This window comes from Sinocyclocheilus anshuiensis, unplaced genomic scaffold (genome assembly GCF_001515605.1).
Source record: "Sinocyclocheilus anshuiensis isolate Anshui unplaced genomic scaffold, SAMN03320099.WGS_v1.1 scaffold3258, whole genome shotgun sequence".
In the NCBI taxonomy this organism is placed as follows: domain Eukaryota; kingdom Metazoa; phylum Chordata; class Actinopteri; order Cypriniformes; family Cyprinidae; genus Sinocyclocheilus; species Sinocyclocheilus anshuiensis.
This window is the reverse complement of record NW_015541488.1, coordinates 217,750-236,419: the sequence shown is the minus strand read 5'-3', so window position 1 is coordinate 236,419 and position 18,670 is coordinate 217,750. Positions and strand designations below refer to the sequence as shown.

The 18,670-nt window shown below is 35.3% G+C and overlaps 2 protein-coding genes across 4 annotated transcripts in view; both read left to right on the top strand.

The window, feature by feature from the left end:
* Window positions 1-867: 867 nt before the first annotated feature.
* LOC107690859 (tyrosine-protein kinase HCK-like) lies at window positions 868-12,003 on the top strand. 2 transcript variants are annotated; one of them, XM_016489281.1, is made up of 13 exons: window positions 868-1,047; window positions 3,970-4,094; window positions 5,254-5,290; window positions 5,809-5,905; window positions 6,036-6,131; window positions 6,547-6,650; window positions 6,812-6,958; window positions 7,108-7,260; window positions 8,076-8,258; window positions 8,344-8,420; window positions 9,559-9,712; window positions 9,847-9,978; window positions 11,365-12,003. In XM_016489281.1, exons 2-13 carry the CDS (start codon window positions 3,978-3,980, stop codon window positions 11,565-11,567), a joined length of 1,500 nt encoding a protein of 499 aa, XP_016344767.1. In that variant the 5' UTR covers window positions 868-1,047; window positions 3,970-3,977; the 3' UTR covers window positions 11,568-12,003. The 2 variants fall into 2 exon arrangements, with proteins under 2 accessions (XP_016344767.1, XP_016344766.1); XM_016489280.1 differs by lacking the exon at window positions 868-1,047 and having other exon boundaries at window positions 3,778-4,094.
* Window positions 12,004-16,259: 4,256 nt separating this feature from the next.
* The window catches only part of LOC107690854 (transmembrane 9 superfamily member 4-like), a 13,092-nt gene continuing 10,681 nt past the window's right edge, over window positions 16,260-18,670 (top strand). The window contains exons 1-4 of one of the 2 annotated variants that reach the window (XM_016489277.1): window positions 16,285-16,350; window positions 16,954-17,049; window positions 17,618-17,725; window positions 18,068-18,167. In XM_016489277.1, coding sequence (XP_016344763.1) covers window positions 17,621-17,725; window positions 18,068-18,167 — 205 coding nt within the window. In that variant the 5' untranslated portion in view covers window positions 16,285-16,350; window positions 16,954-17,049; window positions 17,618-17,620. Of the gene's footprint in view, window positions 16,351-16,953; window positions 17,050-17,617; window positions 17,726-18,067; window positions 18,168-18,670 lie in introns of both variants that reach the window. The other variant, XM_016489276.1, reaches the window with a different exon arrangement.

Below are 18,670 nucleotides of genomic sequence, written 5' to 3'. Positions count from 1 at the left end.
TAATACATCTGTGTGTTTCTATCTTCTGTTTATTTGAATATCTTCTCTCTCTCTCTCTCTCTCTCTCTCTCTCTCTCTCTTGTAAGTATTTGCATATTAGGAATGAAGTTGTTTTACCGTAGTATTTACTAAAGAAGAGGTTGATTTATGTATTTGCTCGTTTATGTTTCTCTTTCTCTGTCTCTTTCAAAAAAAGAGGGTGTTTAATCTCACCATCGGATTATTCGGTCTTTATGTAACTGTGAGGCCAGACCAACTGTTTGTTTGACTATTTCCAATCTAATAATAATACATCTGTGTGTTTCTATCTGTGGTTGTGCACTAATAGATACACACAGCTCGCTCTTCTAATCTGTTCTCCAGCAAATCTAAATCTGCCTTTGTTATTAATTTTTTGTTACTTTTCTCGCTTTTATTTTGATTTTAGTATCACTTATATTTGAAATCACTCTTTTTAAATATCACATTATTTGTGTCAAAATTTGAATGACACTGGCTGAACGAACAATGCTGTGTTTTTTTTTTTTCTCAGAAGTGAAGTGACATTGCAAGAGGTTTTTAAACAAGTTTTTTTGCAACCTTCACACAAAATACCCTGGTTTCACAGTGTTGTACGAAGACTATTGCGAGAATATGACACGCGGATATTGAAGCGGAATATTCATGACAGATTTCCTCTGACAAAACAGTGTCTCAATACTTACTAAGCTCCCTGCCTAGACAGCATTTTGAGCGTCATAAGAGCTCGATTTATTTTTGGCTATTATCACCTCGTTACGAGTCGGATGAGCTCAGTGTGTATGTATGAGCTGAGCTATACTTACAACGGGCCTGGTGTCCTTCACTGTTGCCTAGGAAGGCGTTTCAGAAGTTTTTGAGACACAGCCGCTAACTTCCTCTTGGACAGTACGGCGCGAGAGTCTCACTGAAGCGCATCACTGATGGAGGAGCCGGCGTGAAGCGACCTCAACATTTCTACATCTCGGTCAACTAGCGAGATTTTGTGAATAAAGAAATATTATTTTCGTCTGGATTGCGACTTAAGTGGTAAGTTATCTTAAAATATTTATGTTTATTATTATTTACATCGAGTTGTTATTTAATTATGTTTTTCTTCATTATTTCTATGTCATTGTTTTTTGTAGTCAAACGATTAAGACTTTTCGATTAAGACCCTATTCTTTAAAGATGATTTTCTATTTTCGTTTTTTAAAGACGTTTCTAGCTTTCATATGCACCTAAATTAAATAGTCCTAATATTAACATTTAAACTTAATTTAATGTATCTCCTTAATGCTATTTGTCATAAGCTACTCTTTAGTTTTCCTGACTGTTTTTGTCGTTTATCTGTAAACTAGAATCTGGTCTCTTATCTCCTGTGTTAATTTAGAAAGAGAGAGAGATATGTATCTGGTTCACTCAAGACTCATATTTAATCAAATTATTTAGTTGGTTATTCTTTTGCTGAATTCTTTACTCGGATTAATTTCTAACGTATGACACAGTTACTGGGTCACATCCAGTAGGTTACATGTTTTTATTTAAGCGCAGTCCTGTGTTTGAGGAACCCGCATGTTTCTTTGAAATAATATCATGCTTTAGCTTTAGTTATACTGGTACTTCCGTAGTTCACTATAGTTTCACAGACCATAACAATATCAGAGTACACATTTAAATATTTATCTTCCTCCTTAGAGGCTCCATCTCCGCACGTAAAAGGACACTCAAAAACACTCTTTACAGTTATATTTCACGATTCTCTATTGGCTGTTGGCCTCCTGAAGTCAGTAAGCTGTGGTGCTTTCTGACAGTTTGCACATACAGTGTGTTTCTGAAAGAGAAAACAAATAACAATGAGAAAGTCCTGACAAGGAAGGTGGAATTGATACATCCCACATTTGCATGTGTGGTTAAATGAAAAGAGCTGTAGTTCTGAGTCTCCCTGTGCTCCTGCGGGAAAGGTGGAGGTGGTTCCTCTGAGCCCTGGGGCTTTGAGGGACAAAATAATCTTTGGATGGGATGGGCGACACTGTTGAAAGGCAAATCTGAATATTTCCTCCGGGTACGATCAGTTATCGGATTCTGAGTTGGAAGAAGGAAATGTACATGTGATCAAGCCAGCAATTAAGCAGATTGAGAGGAGACTAACTGAATGAAAGCTTGAAGAGTCATCAACTCCCTTGTGAAAAGAAGTACACTTTAGTATAGCTTTCATTAAAGTACTTATTACAGAAATAATATAATTTTAAAAAATACAGTGCAAACGATGTTTTCAGACACTTATTGGCAATTGAATTGAAAATGTAATTATAGTTTAAATTTATATGCTATTAGTTGAACTTAAGAGTGTTTTTAACCACTTAAGTATAGGGCTTAAATCTTTATATGTGATTTCATAATTCAATTGTCTTGAAAACATGGTTAAAGTACTGACAAGCATTTATGATAAACTAAAATTAAGTGCTTTAGTATAGTCAGCACACACTTACGTGTGCACGTTTTAAAGTCTGATAAGAAGAATTGTCATGAAAATGTACTTAAGTGGCCTTTTATTTCAGTATTATTATATTGTTTTCAAGCACAGCTTATTTAAAATACACTTCTAAGATTTGAAGTGTACTACAAGTGAACATTTCATAAAATTAAGTGCACTTCTTTTTCACAATGACCCTGGTCCCATTAAAGAGTCAGCCAGTGAAACTAAAAAAAAAAAGCATTTGAAATCAAAAGCAACCCAAAGCAATAACAAGAACACCTTCAAATAAAGAGAAAGCAGAACATAGGTGAACAAGCTACGGGAAACAAGTTTTAAATGCGCCACATATTTCTCAGACTAATTGCATCTACTGAAGCACGCAACTTTAGCAGTTCTTAAATTACAATTCAGTGTTCAGCTGAATGCAGCTATATTGAATAGACTCTCCAGTGACATTTCTACAATTTTCTTCTTTATCATGGTTATCTTCAGGACAAACAGACTGGTCATTGATATGAAATATGGTGTTGTGGTTTTGTGTAGGGTCATGCATGTCCAGATTAACAGAGCACAAGTTAGTAATCAAGCATGAAACGAAACATGAACCTGCACCATAAGAGTACATTGCACTCGCATGACAAGAGATGCAAGTTGAAGGTCCTTTGTTCTTTAGTGATAGCCACATAGAGGCCGAAGAGCTCAGAAGCATGCGGTTTCCACTCACCTCTCATTCAAAAGTGGGGGAAAAGTTGCTTTTTTTTTTTTCAACAGTCGACCAAGTTGGAATCTATTTGTGATGGGAGGCAGTTCTGCACGTTTTGGTTGATTAATTTCTGCTACGTTCTCAGAAAAGTGTTAGGGTGTTAAGGCTAGCTGATTTGAATCAACTTTAAACATTAGGCCTTAACCAACCACAGTTTCCACTGAGCAGCTTCCGCATGTGCATGTGTGAGAGAGTTAATGACAAAACCACAGGCGAGAGAGAACTGCAGCCTACAACGTGGAAGTCAGTACGAGAAACCGGTTATTTTGACTTTCACTACATTTATCGGTCAAGGTTACATTTCCCAAAAGAGTCATAAACCTAAGTAGATTGCAGCAACCAATGGCACCAAGGTTCTCTTTGATCTACATAGGCTTACAATGATTTTGGGAAATCATGTTTATTTATGTCTGACTTATAATATTGTCAATACTAATCTGACGTATCCTCTTACAACTCACCACTTAAGTTAATCTTGTTGTACCGTAGGCCAAAACACGTGGCATTTAACATGGCATTTAATACATTTGAGTCATGTATAGCACATTACAGTCATTTTTCCATCATAATCTGTACAATACATGCTTTTCGAAGCAACAAAATTAACCATTGTTCAGTGGGAACTCAGAACAGCCCATGTTTTGCATATTTTCTATTTCTGGAAATGTTGTTCTGTTTTTAAACAGGCAAGGACAACCTGCATTAGTGTCTTCTGTTGTTAACTCTTCAGGCCTCAACATGGGCTGTGTGGGGACCAAACCGGAGCAGGATCCTATTGGCAAATCGATGGGCAACAGTGACAGCTCCAACCAGACAGCACATTACACCAAAGACCCCACGGCAGGGTCCAAAGCTGTAAGTAGAAGCATTTTGGAATTTCCGATTAAATTGAAAAGACATCTTTTGAGGGTTATTCCTGAGCATGATTTCTAGTGAAAAGTGCTGAGTTGAGCTAAACCATCAGTATTGGTGGTTTCAGCACACATTGTGACTTCAAATACTGTGCTTCCACTTTCTTATAGACTGAGAGACAGAGTAGTCTCTAAAGTACAGCTGTACGATCATCTTGACTTTGCATATATCTGTATATCTGTTTAGATTTACTTAATTTATATTTCAGTTTTAGAAATATTAGCTGCCAAGGCAACATTTTTCATTTTCATTTAAGTTTTCATCTAAAATGTATATTTTATTTAATTTCAGTTTTATTTCAGTTATTGAAACTTAATTTGTTAAATAGTTTTAGTTTTAGTAACGACCGTACCTGTCAACCCTCCCATTTTTCCCGGGATTCTCCCGTTTTTTACCATTCTATCCCGCTATCATCCCTTTTAAATATTTTCCCGTATTTCTCCCGTATTTTTAATCTTTCTATTAAAAAAATCCCACTGGCCGTATTTTATATGTTTGCCACATTCGCTTCCGGTAAAACTCCCGTAATTTGTATGGGCCAAACCTCATTATATGAATAATCACGTCAACAAATTCAAAGGTTGTCCAGTTGCCTGATCTTGTATGAAACGTATCTTTCTCACACGATCGACACATACAAATTTCAACCCATTTGTCCCCTCAACTTGGCAACCTACAGCCCAGTGATGCTACTGATATGTGCGCAGGGGAAAAAGGGCGCATTTTGACAAGAAGATAAAGAATTATAAAACTCTAAAGATATAGCTTACACTAAGATATATTTATGTTGCTAAATGAATATGATTGTTTGATAATAATATTTTATGAATAATATTAAATTAATATAAAAATAATATAATAATAAAATATAAAAATTGTTACTTTTGCCCCCCCCCCGGCCCTATTTTGGTATCCAAATGTTGACAGGTATGGTAATGACTTAAAAAGAGTTTGAAATGTTTATTTGTTTAAATAGATATCCTTTATTTGAAAGCCTCAGACAGGTCTGTTTTTATGCTCAGAAAAGTGAACTAGTCTAGTTTGTGAACTAGAAAAGTCTAGTTTGGTGTTTTAAATACTACACCTATTTTTCCATCTACAGAACAGAAGCCTCTCCAACCCTACTTCTGGGCCAGACAGTAAGTGAAATTGTCTTTGATGTCTAGTAAATAGGATTTCTAGTAAATAGGATGTCTCATTCAGAATGCTAGAGTATTGTAATATATTAAAATACTTAAAAAACATTTTTTTTTAAATACAGTCACTACAACTCATATGGATGACCTTGTGGGCAAGAGTAAAATCATACAGCGATGTGTCGTAAACATGAAAAAGTAGCTTGTTTTGAGGTTTAGTGGCGACGCAGACAGTTCAATCTTTTCCACATGCATTTCATTCAACCTCAATGTGTGCTGCAGCACAGGCAGTGTATACGCCAGCTATCAAGTCTCAACCTTTAAATTGCTGTATAAAAAGTATATGCTCACTTTAAAACCTTTGTCCCCTGTTGGAATTGTGGTAAGTTCACTGCTTGGTATAATCGAAAAGCAAGTGTTGTTATGAACACTATCGTGTGACACCAGTCTGTTTCTTACTCCGAAACATAGTGAATTTGTGATCACAGCTCTTGCACACTAAAGATTTCATTTGCCTTTAGCTTCAGAGAACATTACCATAGCTCTGTATGACTATGAAGCTATGCATGAAGGTGACCTGGGCTTCAAGAAAGGAGACAGACTCAGAATCCTTCAGGAGTAAGTAGACCTGTCATTCTATATGAGGATTTAACATGCAGTATCTCGTTTCTTTGATTGATTGATTGATTGATTGATTGATTGATTGATTGATTTATTGATTGGTTGATTGATTGATTGATGTGTTTAGGTCAGGTGAATGGTGGAAAGCAGCATCTCTCAGCACTGGTCAGGAGGGCTTCATCCCCAGCAACTATGTTGCCAAGGATACTCTGGAAACTGAAGAGTGAGTAAATATAGTTTGTGCACATTTGTAGTGATATAATATAATATAATGTAATAATATTGTGCATATATATGTAATAATATTGTGTATATAATATAATATAATATAATAATATTAAGCAGAAATGTCTCTTTAGCAACCAATCAGCATATTAGAATGATTTCTGAAGGATCATGTGACACTGAAGACTGGAGTAATGATGCTGAAAATTCAGCTTTGCATCACAGGAATAAATTACATTTTAAAATATATTCAATTAGAAAACAGTTCTTTTAAATTGTAATAATATTTCACAATATTACTGTTTTTACTGTATTTTTAAACAAATATACATTGACTCATTGAGCATAAGTGACTTTCAAACGGTTATAAGTTTTTAATGTAATTTTTAATCTATTTATGTATGTGTCTACAGGTGGTTTTTTAAAGGTGTCAGCAGAAAGGATGCAGAGAGACAGCTACTGGCATCTGGAAACAAAATAGGATCTTTTATGATCAGAGACAGTGAGACCACCCAGGGTACGTTCAGCACAGTGTTAAAGCTGAAGGGTTTTAGACAAGGAGTGTGATACTAAAGAATTAGCAGTGCTCATTTTTTACATCGGAAACATTTTTACTTCAACTGCACATCTACCAGATCCTTATCTGCTCTTCAAAACATCTGTATCTCCCCCCCTCAGGAAGCTACTCTCTGTCTGTCAGAGACTGCGACCAAACAGGAGACACTGTGAAGCATTATAAGATCCGCACACTGGATAATGGCGGTTTCTATATTTCCCCACGTATCACCTTCAACACCCTGCAGGATCTGGTCAGCCACTACAAGAGTAAGTACAGAGTGCAAAGATCTGGACACATTTCATTGGATAATACATGTATTTTTAGTCGTTAGTGTTTGGTGAGAATTTTACCAACCGTTTTCATGAAAGATTGTTCACCACTGTAAAACCATTCATGTAAAAATTTACATCTACAGAGCAAAGTGATGGGTTGTGCCAATCTCTCACTAGTCCCTGTTTGAGTCCCAAACCTCAGAAACCTTGGGAGAAAGATGCCTGGGAGATCCCACGTGAGTCCCTCAAAATGGACAAACGTCTGGGAGCAGGCCAGTTTGGAGAGGTCTGGATGGGTAAGACACATACTGCGTGCTCTAATATGTATTTCTTATGTGTCTATTTACTCAAAAAAAAAAAGTTGTTGTGCAGCATGGTTTGTTTAGTAGGATCTGAAAGATTTTCTCAGCTTGTCCAGGATAAAATGCAGAGCTAAAATGGATGGTTATGACTCTAAAAAGTCAAATTTGAAGTTTCCAAGCATTAGCAGTAAAATGCCAATGAACTCATAATTTATATTAATATGCCAAGTATCTATGTTGATTGGCAACAACTAACTGCCTATAGTGAGGGTAATGATCTATATTACTTGGTAAAGGAATAGTTTATTATACAATATTATTATATTATTATATATATATATATATATATATAATTCTTATTTTTTTTATATTATATTATTATATTTATTATTATTATATTATAATATTATAAATTAAATGTTTATGTTATATATATCATAAATATAAAATGTATCATATTATACTAAAAACAATAAGCCGTGTGAGAGAGTGTGAGATTTACAAATAGAGTGGCATATTGCTTTATTAACAGAAAATACATGAGACAAAATGTAAGTAATTTATATATGAATCACAATGACACTGTTATTTAGTCACAAATTATTCTTACAGGAATACATCTTTAATTTTTTAATTACAAACCTAAACAAAAACACTGTACCTAAAAAAAACTGACCTGATCTCGAACCTGATCTGAAACCCGAGTTTTTCATGTCCTGCCACACTTTGGGCAGGGAGGAGCAGACACTAATAATGATATAGTGAAAATGAAGAATCCCAGTGTTAACTCGTCTCTGTTTGCTTCTCAGCAACATACAACAAGCACACAAAAGTGGCAGTGAAGACTATGAAGCCTGGCACTATGTCTGTTGAAGCTTTCCTAATGGAGGCCAACTTAATGAAAACCCTCCAGCATGACAAACTGGTCCGTCTCAACGCTGTGGTCACCAAAGAGGAGCCCATATACATCATTACAGAGTTTATGGAGAAAGGTGTGAGTGACTCCAGACTCCAATGTGCAAAACATGGCTTTATACATCTTTGTTATTTATCTGTTTGTGTGCATGTGTTTTACAGGCAGTTTACTGGACTTCATTAAAAGCGATGAAGGGAATCGTGTCCAGTTGCCCAAACTGATTGACTTCTCAGCACAGGTGAGGTGGTTTGAAGGTCTCATTTGTTCAGTTAATGTGCTTTTCTCCTACATATTGAGTCACATGTTCCCTTGATGTGGAGGACAGGTTTGTCTTTGTAGATTTTAATATTCAAATGTGATAACTGACAGACAGTTATATTTGTGTACAGAGGTGTGTGTGTGTGTGTGAGAGAGAGAGAGAGGGTGGAGTCCACCATTAACATGACAATCTAACGCTTTTACTTTTTGTCACTGTTAATCCACGATAATAGCAGCTTGTTCTCTCTATTGTGCAAGTGATTCTTTAAAATAGTGAAATATACACTTGTGGTCAAAAGTAAGGAATAATTACATTTTTAAATGTTTTAAAAGTAGTCTCTTATGCTCACCCAGACTGAATTTATAAAAAAAAAACTATTAAGCTTTGAAACTGTTTTCAACATAAGAAATAATAATAAATGTTTCTTGAGCATCAAATCAGTATATTAGAATGATTTCTGAAGGATCATGTGACACTGAAGACTGGAGTAATGATGCTGAAAATTCAGCTTTGCATCACAGGAGTAAATTACATTCTATATATATATTAAAACAGACAACAGCTATTTGAAATTGTAAGAATATTCACAAAATTACATTTTTACTGTATTTTTGATCAAATAAGTGCAGCTGAGCATAAGAGACCTAGTGAGCATAAGAAACGTCTTTCCAAACTTAAAAAAAATAAATAATGAAAAACGATTTTAATTTTAGTTAGTTTTGACCACCAGTATGCATTCAGAATCAGGTAATATGGAAGTTATACAAAAAAAGTATAATATTTACAAGAAATATTAGGTAAATATGACATATTGTCACTGATGTTTCATTCAAGTGAGGATTTTGAATATGAAAGTGTGTGATGGTTGCAAAAAAGGGTGCAACACTGAGTTGGAAACAGGAAGAGAATTGCAAGCACTTAACAAGACAGATGTGAATGTGCCCTGACTGATAAGAGGATTCACACAAACACACACACAGACACACGCATGCACACACACACACCATTATAGCTTATTGTAGCTGTTGCTGACTAACCTCTTGCTCTCAGTGACACAAACCCGGTATAAGTACATCATTAAAAGTAACTAAAATATGATTCCTTTTCCTGACTTTAGACAGCAGAAGGCATGGCTTACATTGAGCAGAGAAACTACATTCACAGAGACCTTCGTGCTGCCAACATCCTGGTCAACAAGAGTTTAGTGTGTAAGATTGCCGATTTTGGACTGGCCCGTATCATAGAGGACAACGAATACACTGCCAGAGAAGGTTAGTCTGATAAACAGCCAACAATAATGTAGAGAAACCGAGTTAATATAAGTTGGTAAACTGTGGATAAATGCATGTTTCTTTATAAGTTATTGTCAGCGGAAGTCATGTTAATATTTTTCTTGTGACCACAGGTGCAAAGTTCCCCATAAAATGGACAGCTCCAGAGGCCATAAACTATGGTTCCTTCACGATTAAGTCAGATGTGTGGTCCTTTGGCATTCTGCTCACTGAAATCATCAGCTATGGTCGCACGCCATATCCAGGTTAGTGGTCACCACAGTGCACTGTGAATATGCTAAATGGGTCATTCTCTGGAAACTGTGGCATTTGTACCTACATTTTTGTATGAATTCTGAATTATTTTTTAATTGATTTAACTTTGTTTTCAAGTATTTTACACTGCAAAACTCAACAAGTTAAGTTAACTAAAAATTTGACAATTTAAATCATCACAAAATTTAAATCATAATCATTATCATCACTGCCTTATCAATCATTTAAGTTCAAAAATATCTGAATAATACTAAAAGCCTGCAAAAAGTGCATTTCTTGACATGAAATTAAAATATAAACTCTCCTCAGCTACTCAGTGTAGCTAAAACGTAACTTTTAAAAAAACGTAAAAAAAAATAAGACATAAATTCTAGTAACTGTTTCAGTTCTCCTTAGTTTAGTTCACATAACTTAGTGCAGTGAACTTTCAGTAATAATTGAGTGAAACAAACTCACTTTATGCTACTGTTCAAAAGTTTGGGGTTGGTAAAATTTTGAAAGACATCTCTCATGCTCACCAAGGCTTCATTTATTTGATCAAATAAATTATAAACAGTAATATTGTGAAATATCATTACAATTTAAAATAATAGTTTTTTATATATTTTAAAATGTAATTTATTCCTGTGATGCAAAGCTGAATTTTCAGCATCATTACTCCAGTCTTCAGTGTCACATGATCCTTCAGAAATTATTCTAATATGCTGATTTGCTGCTCAAGAAACATTTCTTATTAATATCAATGCTGAAAACAGTTGTGTTGCTACTTTTGTGGAAACATGAAATATTTTTTCAGCATTCTTTAATGAATAGAAAATGAATATGAAATAGAAATCAATTGAATGCATTCTTGTTGAATAAAGCTATTCTTACCAACCTCAAACTTTTGAACGGTATTACATTTAATACATTTCTCTTTTTAATTTTACTGTGTATTTTTACATCTTTGTTTTTCATATGAATAGCAGCTTATCTGCATGTGTCTATTCATCATCATTACAATCATTACATTCATAGAATAAGAAAAGCTCTGTTTAACGCTGTTATACTGTGACATTTCCCTTTTAAAAATAATAGTTAGATATTTCCGTCATCATATTTCAGGGAATGACCTAATAAAATTAAATCAAACAGAAGTAAGTTTCAGGCTTTATCGTATCTGGTGCAGTAATATTACCGGTAGCTATGGTCTTGGTATATTGAGTCTGAAGTGAGAAAATATGATTTTTCAATATGAAATTTCAACAATAACCTTTTAAAAAAACAGTTTAGAAAATGCTTAAATTGTTAAGCTCAAATTGCACAATTCCCAGAGAATGACACAAAACTAAATTTGTACTTACAGCAGATGCTCAAACTGTTTACGGTGTGTTTAGGTATGACAAATCCAGAGGTGATCCGTGCTCTGGAGAGAGGTTACCGTATGCAGCGTCTGGACTCCTGCCCTCAAGAGCTCTATGACATCATGCTGGAATGCTGGAAGAACAAGCCAGAGGACAGGCCCACCTTTGAGTACCTGCAGAGTATACTGGAGGACTTTTACACTGCCACGGAGAGCCAGTATCAGCAACAGCCTTGAGATACACACACACACACACACACACACACACACACTTTGACATGACTTTGATCTTGCATAAATCCCTATAAGGAACTCTCAAAGAAATGTACACAACTTATCCATGCCAACCTGTTGACTTTATACATATATAGTGAAATCAAGTGTGAAAAGTTATAGTGTGTTATTTAATGACATGTAACTGAATACAATTTCAAAATCGCTGTAATAGCAGATTTATTCCTATCATGCAGAGCCCTTTGCCTTTCACTGAGTGTTGCACAATAGAAGCTATATAAAGACATAATTTTATTCTAAAATGTATTGTCTTTTTCATTTTACAACTTCTCTTATGTATTTGTAAAGACCTGATTACAGATGTATTTTATAGCTAATCATATGTATATGTGCATTGTAATTGAGAGTACACATAAGAGCATTAAAATAAATTGTAGTTTTGATTGCTTATGAGAAGATTATTTCTAAAACTTCAACCTACATTAGGTTTCAAAGATGTTGTTGTGGATTATCAAATGTATATTTGCTCAGAAAACAAATCAATATTAAACCATTGCATTTCAGGAAAAAAAACATCTGTACCTAAGGTAGTTATGAATATTTCTTGAAGTCTCTGTAGGTTGTTATTTTATGCTATTGTAGTTTATTAGATTTTTTTTTTCTACAGATTTTCAGGTTTGGTACTTTTACAAGCCTGAAGCTATTTCTCAATGGATATGTATCTTTAGGTACTTGTACATCTTTTGTTTTGTTGCTTTTTTTTTTTTTTTTTTTGTGCAATAATAGTAAAGGATTTATGTGACATTCTTTTTTTTCTAATTCCCTGCAATCATATGGAGGCTTTATTAACTTTAGTTGTGGCTTCATTAACATGTAAAACATGATGTTGATTATGCAGCTGATTTTCAGTACACTTTTCCATGATGTAAAGTATTTTCCAAAGAGTTACCTGTAAATGTATGTAGTGTGTATGCATGTTTTTACAATTAGTCTATAAAACAAATAAATTAATTTTAATTTTGAGTAGTGTGAAGGAAAATATCTCATTCACACTCATTCTCATAATAGTGCTACAAACTAGTCAAATTATTTTATTGATTCATTTATTAAACCATGGAAAATTACCACATTATTAAGACATAACTAATACTAATGATAGCAATATAAATATTTATACAGTGGGTACATCACATTTTGTTGCTTTGCAGCCTGAAATGAAGATGGACATAGTTTTTGTTTTATCAGCTGTATTTACTCTGTGCAACTTATAACATCCAAGTGAAAGATAGAACACCAACATGTAAAAAATAAATAAATAAATAACAGAATCACTGAGTTGGAAAAAAAAAACTTGGCACACAAAGTCATTTGACTTTCAACTGTGATCAGCTGTGGTCATTTTGATTAGCTCAGCATGAAAAGAGCTTTCCTGGAGCATTTCAGTTCTTGGTAGTGCAACTGAAGCAAACAATCAACTGTGGGTGGCAAGACACTGTCAAAAGATCTCCGGGATAAAGTTGTGGACAGGCATAAGTCAGGAGATGGATAAAAACATTTTTCAAAGGCTTTATCAATGCCTAGAAGCATTGAAGTCTATTATTAAGATGTGGAAGGTATTTGGTAAAACACAGACCCTCCCTGGATCAGGACATCGCTCCAAACTGGATGAAAGAGCCAGGAGAAAACTGGTCAGAGAGGCTACCAAGAGGCCAACAGCAAATCAAAGACAAAGCCAAAGAGCGGTCATTGTGTGCATGTGACAAGCAAGCAAATGTATTTATAAAGCACATTTACAAACAACAGATGTTGCTCCAAAGTGCTTTACAATGAAATAATTCACCAATAAAATAAAGAAAAGACGTCACCAATAAAATGTAATATTACATGCAACAAACACAGTTTATTCAAAAGCTAATGAAAATAAATAAGTTTTTAAATAAGACTTAAAGGTGGCAACTGATGAAGCTGACCTCACATGGAATGGAAGACTATTCCAAAGTTTGGGACCTACCACAGAAAAAGCACAATCTCCTTTCGATTTAAAATTACTACGCGGCAAACAAACAGGAGAATTTTGAAGCCAATCCTAAATTTAACAGGAAGCCATGTAAAGATACCAGTACAGGGGTAATGTGGTTCCTCTTTCTTGTTCCCATCAAAAACCTTGCAGTTGCATTCTGCACTAGCTGCAGGCGGGCCAACGCTGTCTGAGGGAGACCAATATATAACGAATTACAATAATTAATGTAGACAAAATAATAGAATGGACCACAATTTCCAAATCCTTCCTGGAAAGAAAATGCTTCATTTTGGCAATTGATCTCAAATTAAAAAAGCTACCTTTAAAAACGGCACTGATCTGTGTATTAAAATTAATGATGCATCGAAAAATTACCCCTAGACTCTTAACATGATCATCAAGCTTTGAGGATAGTAAACCTAGCTGACCAGCAAAGGTAGGTGACATAGGAGACCATACAATCAAAACCTCATTCTTACTCTCATTTAATTGAAGAAAGTTGTTAGAGAGCCAGAGCTTAATATCAGTATAGCATTCATGTACTTTGTCCAAAGAACAGGATTCACCTACCTAGGCTCACTGGAAAATAGAACTGAAGATCATCGGCATAACAATGGTAAGAAATACTATACAGTATTTCTGAAAAATGGTGCCCAAAGGAAGCATATATAAAGAGAACAGCAACGGCCCCAAAATCGATCCCTGCAGAACGCCACACAGTAAAGGAACCGATGTGGAAGATGATGCAAACCACTGAAGGGCTGTGCCCTGGACACCAACCCAACACTCCGAGCGATTAAGAAGAATCGTATGGTCAATCGTATCAAAAGCAGTACTTAAATCTAACAAAACTTAAACAACCTGTGATCCTGAATCCAACGATAATAGGACATCAATAGTAAGTAGAGCAGATTCGGTGCTATGGAAGGTCCAAAAGCCAGACTGGGATACCAAAAGTATTCAAATATGAAAAAAAGCTGTGAGTAAACCACTTTCTCTAAAATCTTGGAAATAAAAGGCAATTTAGAAATAGGTCTAAAATTATTACATACTGTGTGATCCAGATGAGGTACAACAATATCACTAATTCTCCACAAATGTGGCATATATGGGAGTTGCAAGAAAAAATCCACTCCTCAAGAAAAGCCACACAGTCACGACTGCTCTTTGTCAAAACACACCTTGAAGATTCTGAGGCAGATGAGACTAAAATTTAATTATTTGGCCTCAAAACCAAACGATATGTCTGGCAGAAATCCAATACAGCTCACCATCCAAATAACAGCATTCCTCCAGTAAAGCATGGAGGTGGTAATATCCTGTTATGGGGTTGTTTCTCTGCAGCAGGGACTGGAGCTCTTGTCAGGATAAAAGGAAAAATGGATGGGGCAAAATACCATTAAATTCTTGAGGACAATCTGTTGCCCTCTGCCAGAAAGTTGTTAATTGGAAGAAGGTTTCCCTTCCAACATGACAATGACCCAAAGCACAGAGCAAAACTGAGCACACAGTGGTAGAAGGAGAAAAAGGTGAATGTTCTTGCATGGCCTAATCAGAGCCCAGACTTAAACCCCATTGAAAATCTGTGGAATGAATTGAAGACTGCAGTCCACAAACGCTCACCATCAAATTTAACTGAACTTGAGCAGTTCTGCAAAGAAGAGTGAGCAAATATTCCAAAGTCTAGATGTGCAAAGTTAGTAGAGACAGAGACATATCCCAACAGACTAAAGGCTGTAATTGAAGCAAAAGGTGGTTCAACAAAATACTGACACAAGGGGGTGATCCTTTTTCCAACTCAGTGATTCTGTTTTTTTCTGACATGTTGGTGTTCTATCTTTCACTTGGATGTTATAAATTGCACTGAGTAAATACAGCTGAATAAAACAAAAACTGTGTCCATCTCATTTCAGGCTGCAAAGCAACAAAATGTGATTATTGTAAAGGGGGGTGATTCTTTTATATACCCACTGTGCGTGTGTGTGTATATATTATCCATTCATATTAAGGTTGATATTACTAATGATAAAGAATTAAAGGCCACAGTGTATTAAAACTGTATAAAAATTAATAAGGAAATTGAATCCATAAATCTTCACAACTACATATATTGATAAATAAGAATTACATTTTAAATTCCTCGTTTAAATGCTGAAACTTCCACTGAGCTGTTGCCACCCTCTTTTGTCAATATTCATAAGCCTTGACTTCCTCGTGAGCTTTGAGAGTGAAATGACATCCTACCGCCAATAAAACACCAAAGAAGAAGAAGAAGAAGAAGAAGAAGAAGAAGAAGAAATTACATCCTTCCTGGAGAAAGGGTTGACAACACTGGACTGTGACTGGAGCATTGATGGAAGGAAGTGCAATAGGGAAACATCAGTCAGGATTGTGTACTACATGCAGTGAAGCAGAGACTATTGAGCATGTACTTTTACATTGTGCAGTATATACCAAAGAAAGAGAGGAGTTATTTAAGAAACTGAGAAACATAGGAGTAATTAATTTCACTATATCAAATCTTTTAAGTTGTGCCTCAGGACAGACAAGTACTATGAGAGAAATTCTTAGTTATCTGAAGATAAGGGGGGGGGGGTCCTTTTTCCCTCTTTCCGTTAATGCTTCACACTCCAGTCCAGTTGGTGGCGGTAATACACCATAAGTTGGCTTGTCAACCGCCATAAAATCGTACAAGAAGAAGAAGAAGAAGACATCCTTCCTGTGACGTCTGCGATGACACGTGTAGTCAAGATGGCGGCGGCGCTGGTGAGTACCGACGCTAAAGTATCTTCTGTTTGTCTATTTCACAAAAGGTTTGATTTCACACTGGCAGAGATGACCTAATTTAAACCATTTTGTTTTGCGTTGCTCATTGTTAGTGTGTCATTTGATGTGATTGGCTATTTCCGCTCAGTGGATGCCGATTAAAAAAAACAGCCGGCTAGCATAAACACTTAGCAGGTAGCTAATTATCGAGTGTTTGCTAAGAGCGAGAACGAGTTAAAATCCTGATCTAATCTAAAACCTAAGCCATATGAAGCAGACAGCTCTCTTTACTTTAACAAAAGCGACGGTGTTTCATAGTAAACAGTCTGTATCTGCTCTGTCAGTCATTTGTAATGCGTTTGCGCTGCTTTAGCATTCACTGGCTCACGAAATATAAGGAAGATGATGATAATAAAGTAATCAAATCACACTTGCTGGATCAATTCCCTTCATAATTTATTAATGTGTTGCTCCTGCGGGTTGGCAGTGTTTGTGATTGATATTTTGTAACTGATACGGAACTTAATAGGTAGCCAGTGCAGAGACTGTAAAAGTAATAACTGTGTAATGTGTAAATCCAATAATTAGGATATTTCTCTCTAGTGACATCTGCAGGACTCCAATCATTCAGTCTGCTTAAGCCTTGCCTCTTTCTTGCAGTCGACTTCATGTTTGAGTTCAACACCCACATCTCAAAATGTAAATCAACGATCCATGCATAAAACCATTTTTTTTTTTAATTTTTTTATTTTGATAACCTGTTTCACTCAGACATGCGCCACAATACAGAAGAGAAGATCTGTCGCTACTTCTGTTTCATTGCGACTTTATTACTCAAACTCTATGTTTCCACTCCACACCACTCACATACTCTGGTCTGGACCGCACAAACACAGAAAAGCGAGAGTGATAAAGACAATGAAAAAGTCGCAGTGCTGTTTTTTTTTTTCGTTTGATGACTGTAATTGTTAGTCTGGATATGTAATTAAGGTCGTTTCGCATTCACCTTGCTTTACCTGTCAGTATAGTTTATGGATCATTTATCACCTGGTTGTGTAATAGAGGGTATTCACTCCAACAGCAGAGCTCAATATTAACATCAGTATAAGTAACATTACAATCACCTGGCCATTGTTCAGTGTTCAACAACAAGAATGTATGATTTTGTTTGAAGTGTTGACTGTCAATGTGCTTTTTGGTTTTGCAACAAGATTATAGATGAGTAACTAAAGAAATTTGGCTTTGTGTGTCTTTTTTGTCTTTGTAGGAGATGTGGGCACTGTTAATAGTGTCCACGCTGCCTTTAGTAACACCTTTTTATGTACCAGGGGTTGCACCTATGAATTTCCACCAGAACAGCCCTGTTGAAATAAAGGTGAAGCCTCTCACTTTAAAAAAAAAAAAAGAAAAAAAAAAAAAGAATTTGAGTTACAAATTTGAGTTGGGATTTGCCTTTTAACTCTGGCTTAATTATTTCTTTCACTTTAAAAATGCTTAAAAAACACTTTTGCTCTAGACACAGCAGGTTCTAGGGTCCTTTACTTGTGTATTGACCACTTGTTTTCCACACAGACATGTCTTTCCAATATTTATTGAACTAGATACCGGCCACAGTGTTTGACACATCTTTATCACTCATTCCACAGATTCTTTCTCCACAGGTTTCTAGATTTTTGTATTGTGGTGTTTATAAAATGTACCTGTTTTTAATTACCAGGCTGTAAAATTGACGAGCTCTAGAACACAGTTGCCCTATGAGTACTATTCACTTCCCTTCTGTAAGCCTGATAGCATCTTCTACAAGGCAGAGAACCTCGGTAAGGATCATGTGTCATTTCACTGCAGTCACATGTCTGAAATATTTAAAGGGATAGTTCACCCAAAAAATAAAATTACCCCATGATTTCTCACCAGTAGGGATGTAATGATTCACTCAACTCGCAATTCGATTCGATTTACGACTGCTTTCTCGATTCGATTCACGAAAGCGTTTGCTAATTAAAAAAAATTTAATATAATGTAAATGTAAATAACAAAACTAAATTGAAATTTTAAAACAAGCCCCAAATTAAATAACACAAATAAAAGTAACATCTTCATAAAAACAAACTAAGGCTTTGTCTGTGCTCTTTCCATTTAAAATGAGAGGCAACCACTGCATTTTAATCATGATCCAAACAGATGCTGAAAATATGCAACATGATCAGTTTTTAAATCTAAATTACATTGTATAATTTCGAAATTTGAAGCAAAAACAATGGTTTGACTTCAGTTTTGTGAAACTATACATAAAAAATATCTGCATGAAACAGAAACAGCA

What these genes read in the sequence shown, in the direction of transcription:
- LOC107690859 (XM_016489280.1), top strand. Translation starts at nt 3,876, where the DNA reads ATGTTTTGCATATTTTCTATTTCTGGAAATGTTGTTCTGTTTTTAAAC. An exon ending in GTTTGGAGAGGTCTGGATGG is followed by an intron (nt 7,261 to 8,075) that starts GTAAGACACATA and finishes TTTGCTTCTCAG; the next exon opens with CAACATACAACAAGCACACA. An exon ending in TGATTGACTTCTCAGCACAG is followed by an intron (nt 8,421 to 9,558) that starts GTGAGGTGGTTT and finishes TCCTGACTTTAG; the next exon opens with ACAGCAGAAGGCATGGCTTA.